Source organism: Heliangelus exortis, chromosome 17 (assembly GCF_036169615.1).
Source record: "Heliangelus exortis chromosome 17, bHelExo1.hap1, whole genome shotgun sequence".
NCBI lineage: Eukaryota > Metazoa > Chordata > Aves > Apodiformes > Trochilidae > Heliangelus > Heliangelus exortis.
This window is the reverse complement of record NC_092438.1, coordinates 12,733,702-12,755,872: the sequence shown is the minus strand read 5'-3', so window position 1 is coordinate 12,755,872 and position 22,171 is coordinate 12,733,702. Positions and strand designations below refer to the sequence as shown.

The 22,171-nt window shown below is 47.0% G+C and overlaps 1 protein-coding gene across 2 annotated transcripts in view; it reads left to right on the top strand.

Moving 5' to 3' along the window:
- Positions 1 to 22,171, top strand: part of PIGQ (phosphatidylinositol glycan anchor biosynthesis class Q) — a 35,580-nt gene that overhangs the window by 1,705 nt on the left and 11,704 nt on the right. For both annotated transcript variants that reach the window (XM_071761057.1, XM_071761056.1), the window contains exons 2-9: positions 1,706 to 2,400; positions 6,430 to 6,561; positions 7,730 to 7,850; positions 13,180 to 13,306; positions 14,576 to 14,729; positions 17,801 to 17,912; positions 19,755 to 19,835; positions 20,882 to 20,996. In XM_071761057.1, coding sequence (XP_071617158.1) covers positions 1,733 to 2,400; positions 6,430 to 6,561; positions 7,730 to 7,850; positions 13,180 to 13,306; positions 14,576 to 14,729; positions 17,801 to 17,912; positions 19,755 to 19,835; positions 20,882 to 20,996 — 1,510 coding nt within the window. In that variant the 5' untranslated portion in view covers positions 1,706 to 1,732. The remainder of the gene's footprint in view (positions 1 to 1,705; positions 2,401 to 6,429; positions 6,562 to 7,729; positions 7,851 to 13,179; positions 13,307 to 14,575; positions 14,730 to 17,800; positions 17,913 to 19,754; positions 19,836 to 20,881; positions 20,997 to 22,171) is intronic.

The window sequence follows — 22,171 nt, the reverse complement described above, 5'->3', positions numbered from 1 at the left end:
CAACAAACCCCTCACCAGCACCCTCCCATCTGTGCAAGGGGAAGGCTTGGAGTGTGCTTTGTAGTTTTGCAGTGAAAGGGAAAATTTAGTCCCAGGGAAAAAAAAAAAATAAAACAAAAACCAAAACAACCCCTACATTTTTCCTTGTATCGCATCAGCCGTGGTGCTTTTCCTGTCGGGGGAGTGAGCTGTGCAGCAGGGAAACTTCACCTTGCTGCCTGGAGGGCTTGGGAACTCATCCATGAGCAGAGATTTCCTCCTGCTGTGCTGGGCAGGGCTGTGGGGTCGGCAGCAGCTTCACCTCTCACCTTTGCTGCTTCCCCAGAGCCTCCTCCTCCCCGCAGCAAACAGATCCTCCGGCTCCGTTGTCCCAGATTTGAAAAAAAATCCCAACAAACCAGCCAAACCTCCAGGTTCTGCGTCCTCTCCACACGTTCCAAACACAGCCCCTGCTCCTCTTTCCAGCTGACTGGTCCCTGGCAGAGGAGGCAGCCCCGGGGCCCTGCAGACTTTTCCACATCCCTCACAAAGCACTGAAGGACGGGGAAGGACAACGGGCGCCGGGTGCTCTGCGCCAGCGCCCTCCTTACTGCAATTATATTTCTGTTAGAAACCTCCACCTTATTTAAAGAGACATTGTCAACTGCCTCCCAGCTCCTTTCTGTACAAGCCTTACAGAGCCACTGAGGTGTTTGCTTAATGACAGGAAGAAAAACGTCGTGGATAAAGAACACAGACACAGCAGAGATGACGCTTCGCCTTCTCCAGGGTCTTGTAACTAATCCTGCCCACAGGAGAGGGACTGGTTGCAAAGGCCTGGAGGGGTAGGATGTGGGGCATTGGTTTTAAATTAGAGTAGATTTAGACTGGGTGTTAGGAACAAGTTCTGTACCATGAGGACAGTGGAACAATGGCACAGGTTGCCCAGGGAGGTGGTTGAGGCCTCATCCCTGGAGATGTTCAAGGTGAGGCTTGAAGAGGCTCTGAGCAACCTGATCTGGTTGAGGGTGTCCCTGCTGACTGCAGGGGTTGGACTGGATGAGCTTTAGAGGTCCCTTCCAACCCAAATTATTCTGTGATTCCATTCTAATAATTCAAACTACTACATAAGCCCCAAATCACTGTAGTCCCTTTTGACAAAATTATTGTCTCTGTTTCCAGATGATGAGGAGCTGAGTGATCTCACCAAGGTGGCTCAGGTAGTTGTTGGAGAGCACAGGTCTGGGTTCCTGGATGATAAAGGAGCCTCTGAAATTCTGTGGCTCTCTGGCATAAACCAGTATCTGATTGTTGGTAATAGGAGGAAGTATTCCCCAGGGGCATCACAGTGTGCTGCTGTGTAGTCCCTTCCCTAGGCAGTGCTCCAGCACATCCCATGTCAGAAACAAGGCAGGATGGATTGCTGATCTTGGCTGCTCTGACAGGCTGTGCTTATCAGTTACCATCATGAAAGGCTGCTCCAGGACTGGGAGAAGAGCTTTGCTGAGAAGCTCCAGGCTCACCATCCCTCATATCAAAGACTGCAGATTACCAGGAACCTCCAGATATTCCTGATGTGTGTTTATCTCTTGGCTGTCATTATACAAGTGGCTGGAATTAGTATTTTAGAACTTGATTGGGCCTCCTCACCGGTGACTTTGGTCAGCTCAAACCCTCCTTGTGTTTAATCACAATTCTCAAGGTTTATTTCTGTGTTGATTTGCAGCCATACCATTCTTCCAGGACTGGTGCCATGGTACTTAAGGTCTTCTTTCCATCGTGCTGCTCCTCAGCAGAAAGTGGCATTTTGATCGGCCGCTGGATCTCGGAACAGAACTCAGCTGTTATCCTTGCTGTGGTCCATTTCCCATTTATTCCTGCCCAGGTGAAGCACTATCTCAGTGAAGTCCTTCAGGTGACTAAAGTCAACATTTCTGTGCTTGGCTCTTGGAGCAACAGCAAAGAGGAGAAAGAAGAAAGTCTGAGTGAGTTTTTGAAAGACCTCGGGACAATATTCCCCCATGAGCCGTGGATTCAGATCAGCAAAGAAGGAGACAGCAAATTCTGGAGCTGTTCTACCCTGCAGAAACACTCCAACAACCCTAAGAAGGAAGAAATCATCTTGGTTTACTACGACCAACGCCAAGTGATGCTTTCCCATCTCCATCCCCCTCTGGACACCTCCACTGAAGAGGAGGTAAAGGATGCTTCAAAGCTCTCTGCCATCTTTGACACAGTTGCCAGGAGCAAGATTCTGTTCATGACTGACCGGTATGATGATGGACCCATCAAGCTGACCCACTGGCAGTCAGATGGTGTGGAAGCCAGTATCATCATGGAGCTGCTGAAGCAAGCCTCTGTGCCTGCCTGCATGCTGCTCACCTTCCTGCTTTCACTCATCTCTGGGGTCTGCAGGAGCAGGTAAGTGATGCCACCATCACTTGGGGTTTGCAGGGTCATCCGGTTCATCTCGAGGCATTTGCAGGGTTCCTGCTCAACCCCAGTGAGAAATACAGTTGGTACAAAATGTTTTCCTTAATCTGGTACCACTGGACCTCAAGTACCTTTTGGGTACCTTCTCATCTCTGAGCTCACCAGTGTGTAAAAGGGCCTTCAGAGGGTCCAGCAGGTGACATAATAGTTGTGGAAGGTGGAGCAGGGCTCTGGCTGCAGGTCCATTTACCTCCTGAGGAAGTTCTCTGAGAAGAGGACCTTGCCAGGTGGTCCCAGCTGCAGCACTCAGAGTCCAGCAGACTGTGGGTCAGGTTGATGGACATTTTGTGGCTGTCAGGGACAGGCCACAGAGTTGTGCTGCAGAAGGGCTGACCTGCTGCTGGTAAGAGAGGGTTCAAGGTGTCACCTTCCAGTCCCCTCCTCCCTGTGCTGGGACAGGATGGTCCCATAAAATATGGGCTACCAGGTTTTTGCTGCTTCTGGTCACAGGATTTCCTTCTTTCCCAGGTTTTTGTGGTTAAGGGATAGTCAGCTTTGACCAGTGATGTCCTCCAAGGACAAATGGAGGCTTGGGGCTTTGGTGGACACACTTCTGATGGGTTTGTTCTTTTTTTTGCTGGGGCAGCAGCTTTGGGAAGCTCAGGCAGGGGCTCTGCCGTCTCCCTGAGTTCTCTGAGCCTCCCAAGTCCTTTCCATCCTGCGTTCAGGCATTTCTTCAGCACCACCTTGTGCTAAGGGGTGGCCATTGCAAATCTCTCTTCAGAGGGATCTCTGTGCCAGGTTTCTGTGGCCACGGAAGGTCTCGAGTGTGCTGCTGGGGCTCATCAGGATGATTTAGTGTTGAGACAAGAAATTCTGTGTGCTCCTTTTCAAGAAGGGCTTTCAGAAACAGCATGGCCTCTGATTTCTCAAGGGAGGCACCATGCTTGCAGGTTCTAATAAGGAGCATAGAGACAGCCAGAGAGGTTCTGCTTAGTGGAGCTTTAATATTTGCATGTGAGCCAGATTGAGGAAGATTGCTTTTCATCTGGTATTGGAAAACTCTGCTCTCACTCTCAGGAAAAAACATTAGTTGGAAAATCAAGATTTAGTCATGCAGGCTCTGTTAATGCACTGCTAAAATTCCTTGTGTTTTGGGAATACCCCAAAGCCTCCTGATGCTTAAATAATGCAATGAAACAACATCATGATTTTTTTGTTTGTGTGTCTGCTTGGTTTTATAATTTAGTTGCTTTTCCATTGCACTTTTGAAAATTGTTTATGTACTGTGTAGGAAACAAGTGGAAGCACTTTTGGTTGGGATGCAGAGGGGTAGGAGACCAGGAAAGAAATATTTCTGCCTTTCTTCCTCAGCACTCCTGGAGATGGGTGTTACCATATCACATCATACAACTATTATACTGAGCTTTTTGCAGTATGTTTGTATTTTTATTTACTTTTAGGTATTTACTTTTCCAAGGAAGTACATAAGTGGACTGGAGGTTTTCCTCTTGATGTTAAGTGAAAAGAGAAACAGCTGTAGCCCAGACAAGCCCAGACCTCTGATGTGTTTTTGGACCCCTCCTGTTCAATTAGGAGATGTGTTTGCCTGCTGGGGTGCTCCTGGGGGTGAGGCTGCTTTGGAAATCCCTCTTGCTTGTGCAGGATGCACCTCAGAGATCTGAGAGCCACAGGGAGTCCTTTCCTTTGGCTGGGGGTGTCTGGTGGGTGACCCCCAAGCTGCCTCCAGTGTGAGGAGTTATGGAGCAGCAATGGGTGGTAAGAGACACATGGTGCTGGGAGAGGATGGGGACACTTTCAGCCCCCTGAGTGTTCAGTCCAGGGCCGTGGAGCTGTTGCTTTCTGCTTGAACTCTGATGCTCTGGCAGCTCTTGGGCTGACCAGGCATTTTTTACCTTCAGTTCTCTGAAGGTGCATCCTGCACAAGCAAGAGGGATTTCCAAAGGAGCCTCACCCCCAGGAGCACCCCAACAGGCAAACACATCTCCTAATTGAACAGGAGGGGTCCAAAAACACATCAGAGGTCTGGGCTTGTCTGGGCTACAGCTGTTTCTCTTTTTACTTAACATCAAGAGGAAAACCTCCAGTCCACTTATGTACTTCCTTGGAAGAGTAAATACCTAAAAGTAAATAAAAATACAAACATCCTGCAAAAAGCTCAGTATAATAGTTGTATGATGTGATATGGTAACACTCATCTCCAGGAGTGCTGAGGAAGAAAGGCAGAAATACTTCTTTCCTGGTCTCTGTACACAGCCACACAGGTAAAGTGTTTCTCCTCCCCCTTCCTTTGCATTTCAAGTGCAATTTTCTGCTCTAGCAAAGGTTTGCCACAGCAGAATTTGTAACCACTGGGCTAGGGTAAAATCAGAAGAGAAAACTCATCTGCACTTGTGCCTGGATGAATCTACAAACCCAAGTCTTGGAGATCAGTGGCCAGTGCAGTCTCCCCCCTGTCTCCCTCCCCTGCACAGCCCTCTCTCCTCTGCTGCTTTGGATCTCACCTCCTGACAAGTCAGCTGGAGCACAGTGCATGTGTTTGTCTCAAAGGTGGGAGGCTGTAATGAAGAGAGAGAGCTGAGTAACTCAGAGGCCTCAAATTAAGGGTGATTCACTGCGTGTGCTTCAAACCCAACGTGGCTGAAATCTGACTGGGGAGGGGGAAGGAGGGGGAAGTTCAGCTCTCTGGGTTTTCAGCAGGCAGACCTTGCACGGGGGGTGATGGAAAGGGCTCAGGAGGATGGGGATAGCAACCAGAGTGAAACAGGCAGGATTTTCTAAAGCCATATCCTTGCCTTTTGTGTAAAATGTATAAATATCAGCTGGAGCCCCAGTCTGCCCATCCTGCACACTGTGCTGGCCAGCCCTGGAGCCACTCTGCTGCTGGCCCACAGGCTGAGGTCCTCCAGAAGCCTACTCAGTAATGATCCCAACAGCTGGACAGCTTCAAAAGCAAAGCAGGATACCAGGAATCATTTTAGAGTTTGGAATGAACATGAACTGAAGGAACAGGCCCGTGCTGTAAGAGAGATTAAATGACTGAAAGTTAATTTAGATTCCTGGGCCTGGAATGAGAAACAGTGAAAGACTGAGAATAGTGGAACAACCACTGTGCCTGGGAAAGAAGGGATCCAGATTATGTCCACATCAGATTTTATTCCCCACATCAAACACAGTGCTTGGTGTTGCACTGCTGTGCACTTTGAGACTACACAAATCACCATCATTCCTTTCTTTAGAGGCTGTATGGTCATGAAAGCAACTCCCCAAAATTATTGACCATTGTTTAGTACTTTTCTTCTGAGTCATACAAAAAGAACTCTGAATATTTTCTCTCCTACAAGCCTAATGTGGATGTTAAACTTGAAACCCAATTAACTGCTAAATGTCACATTTTTCACACATTGCTGGTCACTCTTGGCAAGACAGTGGAAAGAAGACAGAAATAGAGACCCTGAGGAAGGAATTTGGAGGTAATAAAGAAAAAAAAAGAAGAAAAGGAAAAAGAAAAGAGGGGAAAAGGGACAGAAACTGCAGGGAGAACCCAGCAGTTATACCAAGCTCACACTAGATAGACTTGTGTTCACAGCAGGGGGGTTTGTGGGGCAGTTTCACCATCTTGTGTTCTGCACACAACTGCCCTGACCCCAGCCTGCTGGAGACTCAGAGCAATGTGCAATTCCAGGGATGTACCCCAAAACCCAAGGTGGAATCAGGGTTGTGTTCTGGCTTCCTTAGAAGAGTGAGATTGGATTTACAGAATGAAAATGAGAGGTTGAGTTGTCTGCTTTAGGTGCCTTAACCTGGAAAAGCTGCCTCTGTTCTGTTAACCTTGAGGAGGATAGATAACATCTCATATTTAATGACAATATGTTGACACCATCTCTGGTTGCACAACCTTGGCTTTGCACTGAATGTTTTGCCTGGAGTTGGTACCCTCTGCAACCTGCTCTGTGGCAAAAGCAAAAGGGGACATTCCTGGGGTGTTTTCTGCAGGGTGCTGAAGTTTTGGCCTTCATCTTTCTTGTGGAGCAAACTCTCAACCTGTGAGCAGCTGGGCCATCGCCTGCAGCACCTTCAGGTCATCAGCAGCAACAAGAAGGCTCAAAACCAGACTCAGCTGATGAGGTATGGAGTACACATAAAGCCACACACACCTTGGCACTAGCTCTCTGTCCTCTGGGGAACCAACCCATGGATCCTCAGCCTGCACAGCACCACAGCCTCCTCACTGCACCATGCCCTGTTGCCTTCCCTGCTAGTTTGCAGGTTTTGACTCTGCAATCTGTCCTTATTATTTATGCTTTTTTCCAGATGTACATCTATTTTCCCTAACCTGGGGAAGGCACACAGGATATTGCCCATGGAAAGCTTGTCCTGCACTGCTGTGTGGAGTGCTTTGCTGTCAGTACTCCCACCAGCTCATTGCTGCTGTTAACCAAAACCTGAAATCCATGTTCAGCAGCACTTCCCATAAGGACAGGATGGTCTTCCTGCTCCCCTCTTTCACCCCCTCTTTTGGGGAATCTTCCTGACAGTTACTGCAGAGCAGAGACTCCAACAAGCAGTAATAAAGTCAGTGGAACAGAAAGAGCAAACGTGCAGCACAGTGAGTGGGACAGGGAGAGGCAGAGATCTGAGACAGATATTGAATGCCCTGTGGCCATTACACAGTGAGTTGTGTTCTCTGTGGTTCTCTGATCCTGCAGGAACAGACTCCCAGGCAACACTTGAAACAGATCAGCAGATTTGAACACCAAAAGTAGCTGTGATTGTTTAATCTGATTTCCTGAATAACTCAGGAACTTAATTCAGAACTCATCATGGAACTGAATTCAGAAACTTTAGCAGTGAGGGGGCAGCTCAGCAGCCCTTCTGGGTGTGTCTGTGTACCCAAAAAAACTATTTTTTTACATCAAAAGTGGTTCAACTCAAGTTTGCCTCTTGGGAAACCCTCTGATCTCAGTGTGGGTGCTCCAAGGACTGGTGCTCTTAGCATTAGTCAATGCCCCCTGAGTATTTCCATGCATCCTTGTCTACTGTACCTCTTTGTATCTTCAATCCCTCTCTTCAGTCCCCTTCCTGAGCAAGGTGGTGTGGTGTGGCAGGCTCTGAGTAGCTCAATGTTTGGCCACAAAAGTAGCAGCACACCCCTGAAAGTCTTTTTGCCTCTTCAGTGAGTTGTCCCCGTGTCCCTGGGACATTAAAGGATGTCAGGAGCTGACAGTTGTCATTGAAATATTAAACGTTGTCCTTCCTTTTCCTGTAACACTGTTTCTCTTCATCCTGCCTGCAGGAAAGCCAATATCTTTGTCTCTCTGCTGATTGATGTGGCTCTGGGGATCCTGCTGATGTCCTGGCTGTACAGAAAGAACCAAATTGGCCACCTTGCTGACACTCTCATCCCTGCAGCTGATGTAAGTCTGCCCAGAGCTGTTTCACTTCCACCTGCTCTGAGTACTGACCAGTTCTTGATGCCTGGGATAGTTGGAAGGAGGCAGTGCCTTACCCACAGGATTGCAGAGGGTCCTGTCTGAAGTCATGCAAATTAGGGCTCCTCAAGAACTGCAGAATCTTCAAATCCAGCCTGCTGGGGCTGCTCAAAAGGAGCCCAGCCCTGCTTTGCATGTGCAGTGAATAGTAATTGGGTGTTTACTGGAGGGCTGCTCCAGTTCCTAAAGTCACAGCTGTAGCTTGGACAGAGCTCTGCAGCTTCAGGTTGAGCAGTTATCCAGCCAGAATACTTTGTTCTGGAGGCAACAGGCAGCAGCCTCAGGTTGTTGCTATATGGGGTGTTTAGTGAAAAAAAAAATAAATTAAAAAGCTGTAGCCTGGGTTTAATCTGCTAAACTGCTGCAAAGTCAAACTTGATAAGCAGTGCAGCTGTGCTTGTGAAGAGGAATTTTATGGGGAAATCCAAAGGCATTAACTAAGCAGGGTACAAACACTTGAAATCCTGGCTAAGAACTCTGGTGTACAGGTGGTAAACCAGGAAAACTTCCTGTGTCCTATGATTTTTCTCAAGCATAAATACTCTTGTCCAGTAAGATCCCTCAGTACCAGCCTAAATCCATGAAGAACAAGTGTGTCCTGCTTTTCTGGTGGCTCCTTTTGGGGGCAGTGCTCCAGTGTGGCTGTTCAGTGGCAGTAAGGAACATCTGGTGCACTGCAGAGGCTGGAGACCAAGCCTCTGATGTGTATTTAGCTCCATTTTAAGAGCTTCTGTGCCTTGGGAGTACTTGTGCAGCCACTGCTGAGCGTTGCCATGCAGCTGCACAGCCTGATCCTTTCTCTGCCCACTCTCTCTATTTCTGGGAGAGAAGGTGGATCTTTCCATTGGTTTCTCTCTAGCATCTGGAGAACATCCTCCCTCTGCTTGTCCTCTAGTTTCTTGATTGGGAGGGGTTTTATTCTGATGAGAGAATTCCAGCAGCAATTTTTTTTCCCCATTTATCCTGACTTTCTTGGGAAAGTCAGTTTTCTCATCTTTTTTCTTGATGCTTGGCTGGTGTCTAACCTCTTAACTGTTACAAACCATTGGTCTCTGATCATTCTTGTACATCCTGTGCTTTCAGAACATGTGTGTGGAGTGTCCAGCATAGTTGTGGATGATGATTATTACCATTTTCATAGTCAAACTTTTAAGGATTGCATGTTCTAAGGATTGCCTCAGACACTATCCAGCAGCAGGGGTGGGCTAGAAAGGACCACAGTTCTTGCAGTACTCTTGTTCTTGTATCTGAGGTGTGCAATATTTTTCAAAGAAGTATTTCTAGAAATACCTTTTAGGTCTTTTCCCTTTCAGATATTTCAGCTGAAGAAGTTGTAAGTTCTCTAGAGCTCTCCCTGTGGGATTTCTGTAAGTGCCCAGCTCTCAGAAATCTCTTTTCCTTAACAAGTCTGCAAGGAAGTGGCTTTTGGCTGCATTCCTGATTGCACAGGTGGCTCCAGGAGGGGTTCCATCTGCGTGGTGTCTTTGGCAGATGGATGCTCTCCATGCTCAAGGTGTACCCAGTCCCAGCACCTGTCCTGGGTAGGTTTGCTCATCAGAGTTGCTCCCTTGTTCCTTTTTCAGTAATTTAGCTCAACTGTCACTCAACTTAGGCATCACCCTGTCTCCTGCATGTGCAGACTTCATCACCTTGCTGTCACCAGGGGCTGTGACCAACTTTCCTGGAAGTGTTGGCTCCTCCTCCTCCTCTGGGTGGCCTGGCAGTCAGTCCCTGCCTTTCTTGGCTGCTTCTCCAAGCTTATCACTTCAGGCCACTTGCAACTCTTCTTACTTTCTGCTTTCAAGTGTATTAGGTTTTGGACTTAAAAGCATTTGGAGCCCTTTTACTTCCTTCAGTGGGCATTGATTTATGTGCTTTATGTGCAGGCCTTAAAAAAATGCAGATCTGAGTGATCCCAAAATATACCAATGACTTCAGCATGTGGTCTGCAAGCCAGCACCACTTCTTTTCCAGTATGACAGCAAAATCTCCCCGTAGCCATTCAGCAGTAGCTTTCCTTGTTGCTGCTGAGTGTCCATCTGGTCCACATTATTCCCATCACTTGGGCTTTCTCAAGTGCTTCTGTGTTGCCAAGTGCAGTAACTCAAACTTTCCCATGTGCAGAAGGAATTGTTTTTCCTTCTCTTGTGTTCCTTGCTCTCCTGCTTTGGATATCTGCCCCAGCTCTGATGGTGGCATTGACCTTACAGCTCTGCATCTGTCAATAAACAGAACATTAGGTAGATTATAATGAGATTCTTATGGATTAAAATACATAAGAAGTCTGTATATACAGAATTACATACTACAGAATTATATACAGAATATTCTGTACCTAACCTTATTTTAACCTAGTTTATTTGGTTGATTTTAATATTGTCAAACTATTTTATATGTTATATAACATATAAACTCATGGGTTTGATTGATTGATTTTAACATTGACAAAATTGTAGCTCTGCAGGGACTGGATATAGTGCCCTTTTTTTTTTTTTCCCCCCCACCCAACATCTCTTAGGAAGGGAGCAGATCCAGGTGGGGTTATTTTGGCTCCCAACAACTGCCAGGGTGACAATGCTCAGCCTGCTCCTTGTTCCTTGGCCATCCCTTGTCATCCCCTGATACAATGGTTCTCAAATCAACACTCAGCCAGCAATTGTTGATGGTGCACAAGACATCCCTGCCTACAGCTCCCACTCTCACAGCTTGATGAGCTGCCTCGTGCTGACTGCAATAACAAGTTGCTTTTGTGCTGTGAGGCAGATGTGATTCAGAGACACCTAGGGAGTAAGTGATGAGTAGCTGGATGCAAGGACAGATTTGTGGAGCAGGCTTTCAAAGCCAAGAATGGAAAATGTGAATAATCTCTTCTCTGTGGGTGCCCTCACAATTTGTACCCTCCTCGTTCCTCTTGATCCCACCAGGCTTGCCAATGGTTGTCTTGTTTTTACCTTCCACAAGACAAGCCTTGCTTTAAAAAATACCTTATGCAAAGTTCTACATTTGTCTGTTTTTAAAATAAGAACAGTGTATAAACCATCTTTTTTTCTTCCTCTCCTTCACCTCTTCCATCCTTGCTGATGTCCTTTTTTCTTAAGCTTTTATCTCCTTGAAACAGTTAAATATTTATCATACATCATGCCTCAAAAAATGGCATTGGAGCTTAGAGATATTTGGATTTAAGTTCCTATTCAGTCCTTTTCTCCATAAACAAAGCAAGTAGAGAGGACACTACCTGGAAAATAGTCCTAGGTGTTCATTCATAAAATGGTCATCTTTGAGCCCCTAATGCCTGCAGCAGACTTGGCTCTGCTCAGGAAGTTTGCACTGAGCTTCCCAGTGCCCACCCCCTGTGCTCTGGGTGTCCTTCTCTATCCATGGCACATGGAGTGACACAGAGACCCTCTGCAGGTGCAGCCTGGAATGAGGAGTGTGACAGTAAAGCAAATATTTCCACAGTGATCCCATCTGAACCCTGCTAGCTTCAGCCTCCAGCTTGGCAATGTCCCTACACCCCTTCCTGCAACCCAAATCCACCTTGTCTTATTTATTCATACTGGCCACATTCAATATTCATTCCTGCAACAGGAGAATTGGCCTCCCACTCACCTTTTCCTGCTTCCTATTGATCAGTCCTAAAATACCTGGCTGGAAAACACAACCTGCAAGGTTAGGTTTTGCAGTGCCTCTCCCAGCTCAGCAGCAGTGAGCACCTTCCCAGAGCTAAATGCCCCTCTCTGACTTCAGTAGCACCTCTGGGACTGAAGAAAGATTCAGAGCTGCCAAACAGCCTTGCTGAAGGAATGCTTTCAAGCATTTAAATATTTCATTAAAATCCCCAAATGCTTTTTCTAAGTTACCAGTCCAACACTTTAAATATTAAAACCAGCCTATATATAAAGTAACTAACACTTCTCAGCCACAGGGGGTTCAAATCAGTTCTGACTTGCAGGGAGAGAGAGAGGGAAAATGGTGATACAAAAAAGCAATTCTTATGGAGAAGTTGAAGATGGAGCCCTTAATTTTGCCACTACACTAAAAGCAAATGTTTAGAAACTCATTTTGCAAGGATCCTGTTGGTTAATAATAAAAGGGAATCATTCCTTGGAAATAATCTCCCCTTAGGGGAATTATCCATGTGAATGGTGGGGAAAGTAGGCTGCAGTGCATCAGCTTTAGGTAGCTTTAGGTCTCCTTTCTTCTACACATGGACAATTTCCAGTGCAGATCCCTTCAGTGGATGTGCCTTGGATTTTCAGAGGTAGGAGTCTTTTACTCAATCTCTCCTCATACAGGACAGTGTAGGAGGTCACTTCTCCCAGGTGTGTTCCAACTCTGCTGGCTGGAGGTTACTACTCTCAGTTCCCAGCCTGGTAAATGAACTTCAGGGCTGGTTTCACCTCAGGTAAGTTGGTCAGGTGTGAACCACCAAGGAGCAGAGAGAGCCAGCTCATCTTCTGCCCTGTCAGCTGCAAGGGAAAACCAGTAAATAACATCAGTCTGGATTAAGTCACCAAAAATTGTGAGTCAAAGCCCTCAGTGATTTGGGCATGAGCACCATTAAGCCTTTTTCTCAGCCATTCAAAGGACTTCTTTTTTACTGGCAGGCCATGGGTATCTCTCCATGGAACCTGCAGAAAGACACAGTAGTGGTGGACAAGATGTACATCCCATGCAAGGCATGGTTAATCTTGCCTTGTACACCACAGAATATTAAGAAAGTTTTTTTATGTATGAAGTACATTTACATAATGATGTTTTCTAGCCTGCTATAAACACACAGGTTATTTATTTGGAAAAATTCACTTTCTTTTTGCACTGTGTGCACTGCCACCTTCTCCATTTTAAAATCCTGGCAGCCTTCCCCACACTTGGATTACTTGCCAGTTCTGGCTTTTCAGTTGACTCTCCAAAGAAATTGATTTGTGCTCAGCATTTGCCACCTATTTCAAGAGCCCTCATTACACCAAGAAATCAGACTGTGCAAGCTACCAGAGGTGGCCATAAACCAACACCAGGTTCTTTGTCCCACCACTGAGACCACTTCAGCAGTTCACTTTCCTCTCTGACTTTAAGTTTGGATTCAGTAAAGAGCCCACAAAGGTGCATTTCTAATTTAATTAATTGCCTGTGAAGTCGTCATTTGGATTTTTTTTTTTTCTGTTGGTTTGAGGGGTGTGGTAAGAATTCCTGGGGAGGGGCAGCAGTGGATCTGCTCAGTGTCTTTTATCTCCTTGCTCTCATGTGTTTGTAGCATGTAGCTGAAGAGCTCCAGAACCTGCTCCAGTGGCTGATGGGGGCACCAGCTGGACTGAAAATGAACCGAGCTTTGGATCAGGTTTTGGGCCGTTTCTTCCTTTACCACATCCATCTGTGGATTAGTAAGTGCAATTGTTTAACTTTTCAGTCCCCCCCTTTTCATCTCTTCCCTCCTGAGTGTTTCATGTTTGCCTAGAGGTGAATAATGAATCAAAATGCACTACTGCAAGTACAAACTTGTCTGCAAGTCTTCCTGCTGTGGGAACTCAAGCCAAAGATGGATTCCCACACAAGAAGTCATGCATATTAAATAAGGAGCTTCTGGTGAGGCTTTGCAAAAAGTGCAGATCACAACAGGGCTCTTGGGGCCATTAGTGCTGAGTGGCCAAGGGAAGGCTGGAGGTCCTGGGTAGGCTTTTGTAGGCTTTGCCATGTAGAGCAGCTGATGGGATAGGGATGAGAACTGTCCTCTTGGGATGCAAATCCTGACCCTGTCTTATCACTAGCTTCAACTTAGCCATTTTATTATTCCCAGTCCCTCCTTGAAATAACACAGCCCTTGTGTCCTTGATAAGTGTCTTGATGAAGGAGTGGTCATAATCATAGAGTGGATTTGGTTGGAAGGGACCTTAGAGCTCATCTCCTCCAAGCTCCCTGCCATGCCCAGGGACACCTCTCATCTACACAAGGCTGCTCCAAGCCTCATCCAACCTGGCCTTGAACACCTCCAGGGAGGGGGCAGCCACAGCTTCTCTGGGCAATCTGTTCCAGAGTCTCAGCACCCTCATACTGAAGAACTTCTTCCTAAGATCCAGTCTAAACCTCTTCTCCTTCAGTTTAAATCCATTTTCCTTGTCCTGTCACTGGACATTCTTATGAAAAGTCCCTCTCCAGCCTTCCTGTGGGTTCCCTTCAGGGACTGGAAGGCAGCTCTAAGGTCCCCTGGAGTCTTCTCCAAGCTGAACAATGGTGGAGATTGTACTGATTTATTCTGCTCATCAGTCAAGTGTGGTCTTGTTTCTATCACTGTGCTCCACTTGAATGATGAAAGAGACTTTGCCTCCACACTTTTAGTTTAGAATCACCACTGGTAAAGGTTGATGTGTGCAGCTGGACACATCTAGAAAGCTAAACCACATGTGGAGCAGGGTGACTGCTCTGCACAAGCTCAGTGAGTCCCACCCTTGCTCACAGAGCTGGTCAGAAACCTGGGGAGAAGGAGAGTTTTTGTTGGCCCGTGGCACCTGAAGGAGCTTTCCAGTTTTAATTCCATATTTTCCTGGCTATGATTTCTGAAGGAAAGATCCAGTTTGGGGGGTGGAATCAGTCTTTAGAGAATGTCAACAGGAGGATGTCTCAGTCAGAAAATGACATTCTGCAATATCCCCTAGGCTATATTCACCTGATGTCCCCATTCATTGAGATGATCCTCTGGTATGTGGGTCTGTCAGCTTGCCTGGGCCTGACTGTGGCTCTCTGCATCCTCTCTGACATCATTGCACTTCTGACCTTCCACATCTACTGCTTCTATGTCTACGGAGCCAGGTGAGTTGGTCTCTCTTGTCTGTGTCTTGGGTATGTTTGAAGAGAAAGGCCACTGACCACTCAGGCCATGTCTTTCATTTCTGGAGTGTTCAGTCCTGGTGTAATCCTCTTCAGTTCACACTTTAGCCAGCAATTAATTTATTGTGTGATTATACTCGGGTAGAAGTGATGGCCACAGCAGTACAAGCTACCAGTCTCTCAGTTCTCTTGTGGTTAAATATTTATTACTCTGGTAGTGACCTGGAAAAATAAAACTATGTGGCAAGCAGAGGAAAACAAAGCAGTCCAGGCCAACCCTTCAGTTCAGTTTTATCCTTGCACCCTTTTCAGTTGCACCCTGCCCACTGGTTTTGAGGGGAACTGGAGGAGAGGAGGAGGAAAGGGCCTCTGGAGAAGCCCTGGAGTCCCATCCTCTGCTCTGCATCAGAGGTTCTTTGCATCATCATTCTGTGTGTGCCCCCTCTCCAGTGGCTTTACCCGGGGCACACACAAGATGTCACTCTGCCTCCACAGGGTGCAGCTCTCCTGCCCCTGTCCCTTATGGAATAAGGACAGTGTCCTGCTCATCAGGTGGCATCAAACAGAGCTCCCCTTGCCAGGCCAGTGTTCAGTTTATTGGGGTGGGCACTAAAGGAGGGGCTGCTCTTGTGAGAATAGGGTCCTGTTTCTCAGGGTGGTTCCCCAAATGAGGGTCTCTGCTTGAGAGAACAGAGTCCAGGTGGCTTCTGAATGAGGCCTCCACCTGAGCTCAGTGTCCACTTTGTCAGGGTGGCTGTTTTGAGACCAATATTTTTTTCAGAATTCTACACCTTGTCAAGCCTCACCTTGACCATCTCCAGGGATGAGGCCTCAACCACCTCCCTGGGCAACCTGTGCCATTGTTCCACTGCCCTCATGGTACAGAACTTGTTCCTAACATCCAATCTAAATCTGCTCTTCTCTAATTTAAAGCCATTGACCCTTCATCCTGTCACTCCAGACCCTTGCCAACAGTCCCTCTCCAAGGCCTTGTTCCTCCCCAGGATGTGAGCAGAGGGCTTGACATTGCAAACAGCAGAAAGAAAAGTGGAATTTTAGTTAGGGGTTGTTTAGAGAATAGTTGGAAATACTGAGATGGGATTCATGAGCTGGTTCTGCTCATCCCCCCCAGATCTCAGTAATGGGAGTTTTCTCCCAAAATCTCTAATTACTGGGAGGTCTGTTTGGCTCTGTGAGGAGTAGCCTTGCTCTTCCTAGTTGTGCAGAGAGTGGAAACAGGGACAGGATTTTCTCAGGGGATTGCTTTTCCCTCGGGAGCTGCAGGGTTCCAGTCTGCCCTCCCCAGCACTTTCTTAGCAGTAAGGATCAGCTGTATTTTCTCTTGCTGCTGGCCCTGTGCTGCCCCTGCTGTGCCAGGTGGCCCCCATGGAGAGTCCAGAAGGGATTGCAGTCACCTATGGCCATGCAGCCACCACAGCACCTTGTGTTCCTGCTGCTGGGGGAAGCATTTGCTGGTTCAGGTGCTCATGAAGCCCGAGCTCCCCTCCTGAGACAAATGGCACGCTGAAACAAGGGTGGGCAAGTGTGTGCAGGCAGGCAGGGAAGGGGAGGTGGGTGCTGCAGCAGGAACACCCATTTGGTGCCACGGCAGGGTGTGTGGGGAGTGTGTCACCTCAGTCAGAGTCAGGGGACAGGTGTGTACCAGATCCTGGCCACTCTCCTGCCAGTCTGGGGGCACCTCGCCAAGTCCTTGAAGCAGTCGGTGTTCCTCAGACCAGGTTCTTCTCTTGCCTCTGCTTTCACAATGTTGCTTTGAAATCTGAGCAGTGTCTCCACCCCAGCTAGGCTGGTTAACCAGTCTGGCTTTTGTAGCTCAGGCTTTCTCAGGCTCTGCTCTACACCACAGATTGTCTGTGTCCCCTTTCTGTGTGTTGGACACTGCTGCCAGGGGTTCTTTGTGCCTCTTCTCTATCTTTTTCCCTCTGTGTTATTCTATAGGTGTCTCAGTTTCCCACCCTTTATCTCACCAGGCTTATTTCACCATTTTCTGGGAGGAAAGTAGCTCCAAGTGGATCCAATCCAATGGTTGCCACTAGCTATTTAGTTGATCTCTTCCCACTCATGGAGGTTTGAAGCTAAAGAGACTGCAGGGCCTCCAGTCCCCTCCCTTTCCTCTCTGTGCTGCTGAGGCAAAAAGGACTCAAGTGTGAAGGGTAAGACCTTGGCCATCCCTGCTGTGGAATGAAGGGGTGTGAAGCAAGGACAGAGCAGATCTAAACTGCAGAGCCAGAGGGGAGCTCAGAGGAGCAATCTTACTGCTTCTTTTCATAGAATCCTCATGGAATCATCATGGTTGGAAAGGGTCTTTAAGATCATCGAGTCCCACTGTCAGTCCTACACCACCTTAACCACAAGATCATCTCCTCAATCACCACATCTACTCCTTTTTTGAACACACTCAGGAATGGACACTCCACTAACTCCCTGGGCAGCCTGTTCCAATGCTTCACCACTCTTTTAGTGAAGAAATTTTTCCTAATAACCAATCCCTGTTCCAATGCTTCACCACTCTTTTGGAGAAGAAATTTTTCCTAATATCCAATCTGAACCTTCCCTGGTGCAACTTGAACCCTTTTCCTCTTGTCCTATCACCAATCACTGGAGATGAAAGGCCAACACCAGCCTCACTACAACCTCCTTTCAGTTGTAGAGAACAACTTTTGCTGCTGGGAAGTGGGGACGTGGGGCTGGGGATTGCTGCTGCTCAGAGGGGACACCCTCCAGCAGCACTCACTGCTTCCTACCTGCCAACCTCTTCATGAAGGTGAGCAGAGATCAAGAGCCTTGCATGGCATTCCCATTGCCCTCCAGTGGTCCAGAGCTGCCTTCTGTAGCCAGCTTTTCATGTGCCAGAGCCCAGCCCTGCTGAGGTTCACTGAGCAGCAATTTCTCTGCATCATTCTCGAGCTGATTCCTTTTGCCACCCTGAATTCTGCAGCATCCGTGGGCACGGGGGTGTGTTGGTGACAGCTGGTTGGTGTTGAAGCTGGGGAACTCACAGCTCTGATGCACAGCACCTTCTCTTTGCTCAGGCTCTACTGCTTGAAGATTTATGGGCTGTCATCTCTCTGGCGTTTGTTCCGTGGGAAGAAGTGGAACGTCCTCCGGCAGCGAGTGGATTCCTGCTCCTATGACTTGGACCAGGTAGGGCTGCAGGACCTTCCCCATGGGCAATATCTGCTCTCCCCTCTGTCCTGCTTTGCCTAATCGTGAGACAGGAGCCACAGGAGGCTTTGTGGTGCCCAGGACACCACAACATTTTGCACCCACGGCTCTCCCACCAAACTCTTGGACACCGCTCTCCAGTCTCCCTCCGTGTGCTCAGGGGGCTTAATTCTGGCAAGTGCTGAGCATCTGCAAGGTGCCCTGGTGAGCTTGTGTGGGTGCTGCAGATGCTCACAGCTCCTGGAGCCTGGGAGTGGATATGGGGGAGGGAGACAATTTAAAAACTGGTGCCCAGCAGTGTTGCCACAGTAACAGCCGTGCCAGTGTTTCTATTAAAAGTCTCCATTTCATTCACGCCGTGCTGGAGCCTGGCCTACACGTTCTCACTCAAGCAGCACAGGCAGTTCTTTGCCAAAAGCTGTGAGCTCTTCTTTTTTTTTTTTTTTTTAATTTCTGAAATGCCCTGCAGAAGTTCAGCAGAGCCTGAAGTGTGCCACGTTGCAAACAACATGACAATAATACAATAATATTTGGTCATTCCAGGTCCTCTCTCTCTCTGTTGCGAGAGATAACCTTGAGCTTCTTCCACCACAACTATTTTTCTGCCTCTTTAGTGATGGAAAAGTAACATCTTCAATGCCAGCAAGATGATTTGCATCAGGGCTCTGTCCCCATGTGCTCTGAGGAGAATTAATTTGGCACTTCAGGAGTCATCCTACTGCTCTGGGGGCCAGTGGGACTCATGTCATTGGCCTGGGTGGGAAGAGACATTCTAAAGACATGAAAAGACTTTTAGAGATGTCAAGTAATAGCAGTGGAGTGACAAGAGGAGAAACAACTGCTGTGAAGAGGATGGGTTGGGTTATGAGCTATTTCTGGTGAGGTGTATAAAGCTGGGATGTTGATCCACTGCTGTGTCAGGGCTGTCTGGGTTATTTTCTTTCCTGATGTCCCATGGCCATGATGTCTTTTTGCAGAAGTGTCAGTGCCCTGTGGTCCTGTGGCCTCGCTGCTCTGGAAGTGGTGACTGAAACCTGAAGAGTCAGATCCCTGTTTGTCACACATCTGCACTTCTCCCAGTTGGAATTAGTTAGATGTACCCCAGCTGGGCTGGCCCAGAGTAAAAATAGCTTTTTCTGTGGGTAGTGGAGCTGATGACACCTGCTTTTCCTATGGATTTTTCTCCCTCAGCATGTGAACATTGCTCCCCCTGCCCCAGGAAACTCCACCTTCTTGCTGTCTCCCAGGTTCCCACCAAGCAAGAAGCAGAAGTCCTGTGGCTGGACTGACCAGTCTGCTGCTGGTGGGGGTGTTTATCAACTCGACTTTGTCAGCTTTTCCCCTGCTGCTTGTTCCTATAGGACGAGGAGGAAGAAAAATATTTTGCAATTCTCTACAAAAATCCCGACCAAATTTCTATTTCTTTGCACCCTTCCCCCTTCTCCTGGTAAAAAACTGACCAGTGGCTTTAAAACTTGCAGGGATAGGGGGTGGACAAACATCATGATCATACAACTCTTGTTCCATAAGGAAGTTGGTCTGTAATAGGAGATCTTGAGTATTGCCTCTAAAGGAAAAAATGCTGTCAGGATCCAGCTTATTTATCTTTCCAAATATACTCCTGTAATAAGGAGCCTTCTAAAAAGGCCCAGTGAGAGAAGCAGTACTGAAAATACTCAAGGTATTAGCAGTTTTAATGTAGGGATTAAAAAAAAAAACACATTAAGGAGCCTTGCAAACTCTCATTGTCTCACAGTCTCCTTTTATATTATTTTATTTTGCCATTGCTCTGCTAATGATTGTGTTTCTTTTTCCCCCCAGTTATTTATTGGCACTTTGCTGTTCACAATTCTGCTGTTCCTCCTGCCTACAACTGCACTGTATTATTTGGTGTTTACCCTGGTAAGATTCAACCTTTGAAAATAGTCATATATGGTCTTCTGTGGAGAAACAACAAAAAAAATGTTTCCTTAGTCATTTACTGTGACTCCCAAAGCAGATATAATTTTGTCTGGGTGTCCCAGGAAGGGTTCTCACACAGCCTACGTAGGCCAAGCAAGTGGAATTCAGGACACATGTTTGTGTATCTCCAGAGGGAATTCCCAGTAAATCCCAGTCAGCAGGACAAGCTGTTCCCCCATCTTTCACTCAGAAGGCTTTTTTTTTTTTTTTTACTATCTCACATCTGGGTTTACAGCCCCTCTAGTTTGATCCAGAACTTTTTTTTTTTTTTTTTTTTGAGGAAACTAACTTGCTGTGTTAAATGCTTTCAACCAGGCTTTGCTCAGAGGCTTGGACTTCTTTATTTTTCTTTTTATTTTTTCCCCCCATATGATCAGTCCTTTCCAAGGCCTGCCTGGAGCAAAATTTTTTGTGGACAGTGGCCATCACATGGTTTCACCATCCTTTTTTGAGCCCTCTCTTTTCAGATGAGCTTGGCAGTAAAAATAAACACTGCCTGACAAAAGGAGGTGCTTCAGGCAGGGGACAGAAAACACTGAGCAGGGAGCTCATTTCTGACTGCTTTGCTCTTGCTTAGATGCTCTACATGGGGTATCTTCAGGCAGAAACAAGCTACTTCAGTTCACTGTTGGAGAGAGAACTGTCATGAGAGAAACAAACAGTTGGAGAGAGAGGAGAAAGTCCACAGTGATGGAGTTTACTCAGAATGGAAGCCTGAATTCTCCCTTTTAGACTGTGGGCATTGAAAGCTTGCAGGTCACAGCCTCTGCAACCCTGGGAACTTCATTTCAGTTCCATCCTTAAAATAAGATTATCCAGGAGCCTTGTGCAGGATCTGGATGCCCCAGCATTTCTAGATACCAAACCCCCACTTGGAGGCTTTAGCTTAGCACCCAGCAATGTCAGCTTGCAGATCAGCTCATGGATTTGCCAGTGGTGCATCTCCTCTTGCTCTCAAGTTTTCTAACAAACCTCTTTCTCTGCAGCTCCGTTTGCTGGTGGTGGTTGTGCAGGGCCTGATCCACTTGCTGGTTGATCTGATTGATTCTCTGCCTCTTTATTCCATCATCCTTCGGCTCTGCAGATCCTACAGACTGGCAGGTAAGTCCTGCAGCACTGCACAGGCAGGAGGCCAAGGACTTGCAAGCATTATGCATTTAATTTTGATGTAAAGGGTGGCTTCTGAATAGAAGGATGCAGGGTGGGGCAGGAAAGAGCCCAAGGTTCAAGGCTTGCAGTTATTCTTACTCTTACTGCAAGGAGCAGGATGAGGGTGGCAGTGGAAAGATATTTGGTGCTGAAGCAGAATCAGGAGCAGCTTTACAAAGCCTGTGGCAACTAAAAATAACAGCCTAACAAGCACCCTATAAATGAGTTTAACTTTTGATTCCAGTTCTAGCTGATCAGGTCAGGTAAAACTTGTGAGAGTTAAAGAAGCTGTGAAGCTTGGGGGGTTTGAGCTTTGAAACAAGGCAAATTACAAAAATTATAAAAAATACTTGCAAAGTCTGCTGTTTGAAAGAGCTGGGTCTACAGTGACTTTCAACCAACGGAGCTGCTTTGGTTCTGTGCTGATTTGACTAACAGAAGTCTATTACCTAGAAGGGTTGGACCAGATGATCCTTGAGGTTCCTTCCAACCTGACAATCTATGATTCTAAATCCTGAGCTGAGGTGGTTGAATTAGTTTCAGAGCTCTGGGCAGAATTCAGGTAATCACTCTCTTTTTGAGACTGTTCTGTCACCATTTTGAAACTAGTTGTTGTTTTTTCATTGTTTTTGCAGTTTTAGTAACCATCAGCCATGGTTGGCATCAGAGTAAAAGGTCATTTTGGAGGGAGTTTAACTGTCAACACTGTGGTTAATCATGTTAAGATCAAGAAGGTCTACAGTATTATTTCCCATCCATTTAAAGAGAATGCAGCAGGAATTTAAAATATAAGAGCTTGATCATCTAAAGCAAGCCTGGTCACCAAGTGCAAGGGAAGCTTGAGACAACCAACAACAGCTTTGTCTGCTGGACAAAGGGATTTGGGATGATTTTGGGAAGGTAGAGCTGAGGCATGTTACCACCTCTGTTGCTTTTCCATGTGTGCCTTCAGTTGGTTCCTATGAATGTCCTGGCAGAAACTCCTTAGCCCTTCAGACCTCTCTTTGGAGAACAGGAGCCACTGCAGATCAAAGCTGCCCCAGAGAACAGCAGGTCATAGGGTAGAAGGAAATCTTGTTGCCATGAGGGCTGTAAAGCCATAAATTCCTGTCAGTTTTGGATTCCTC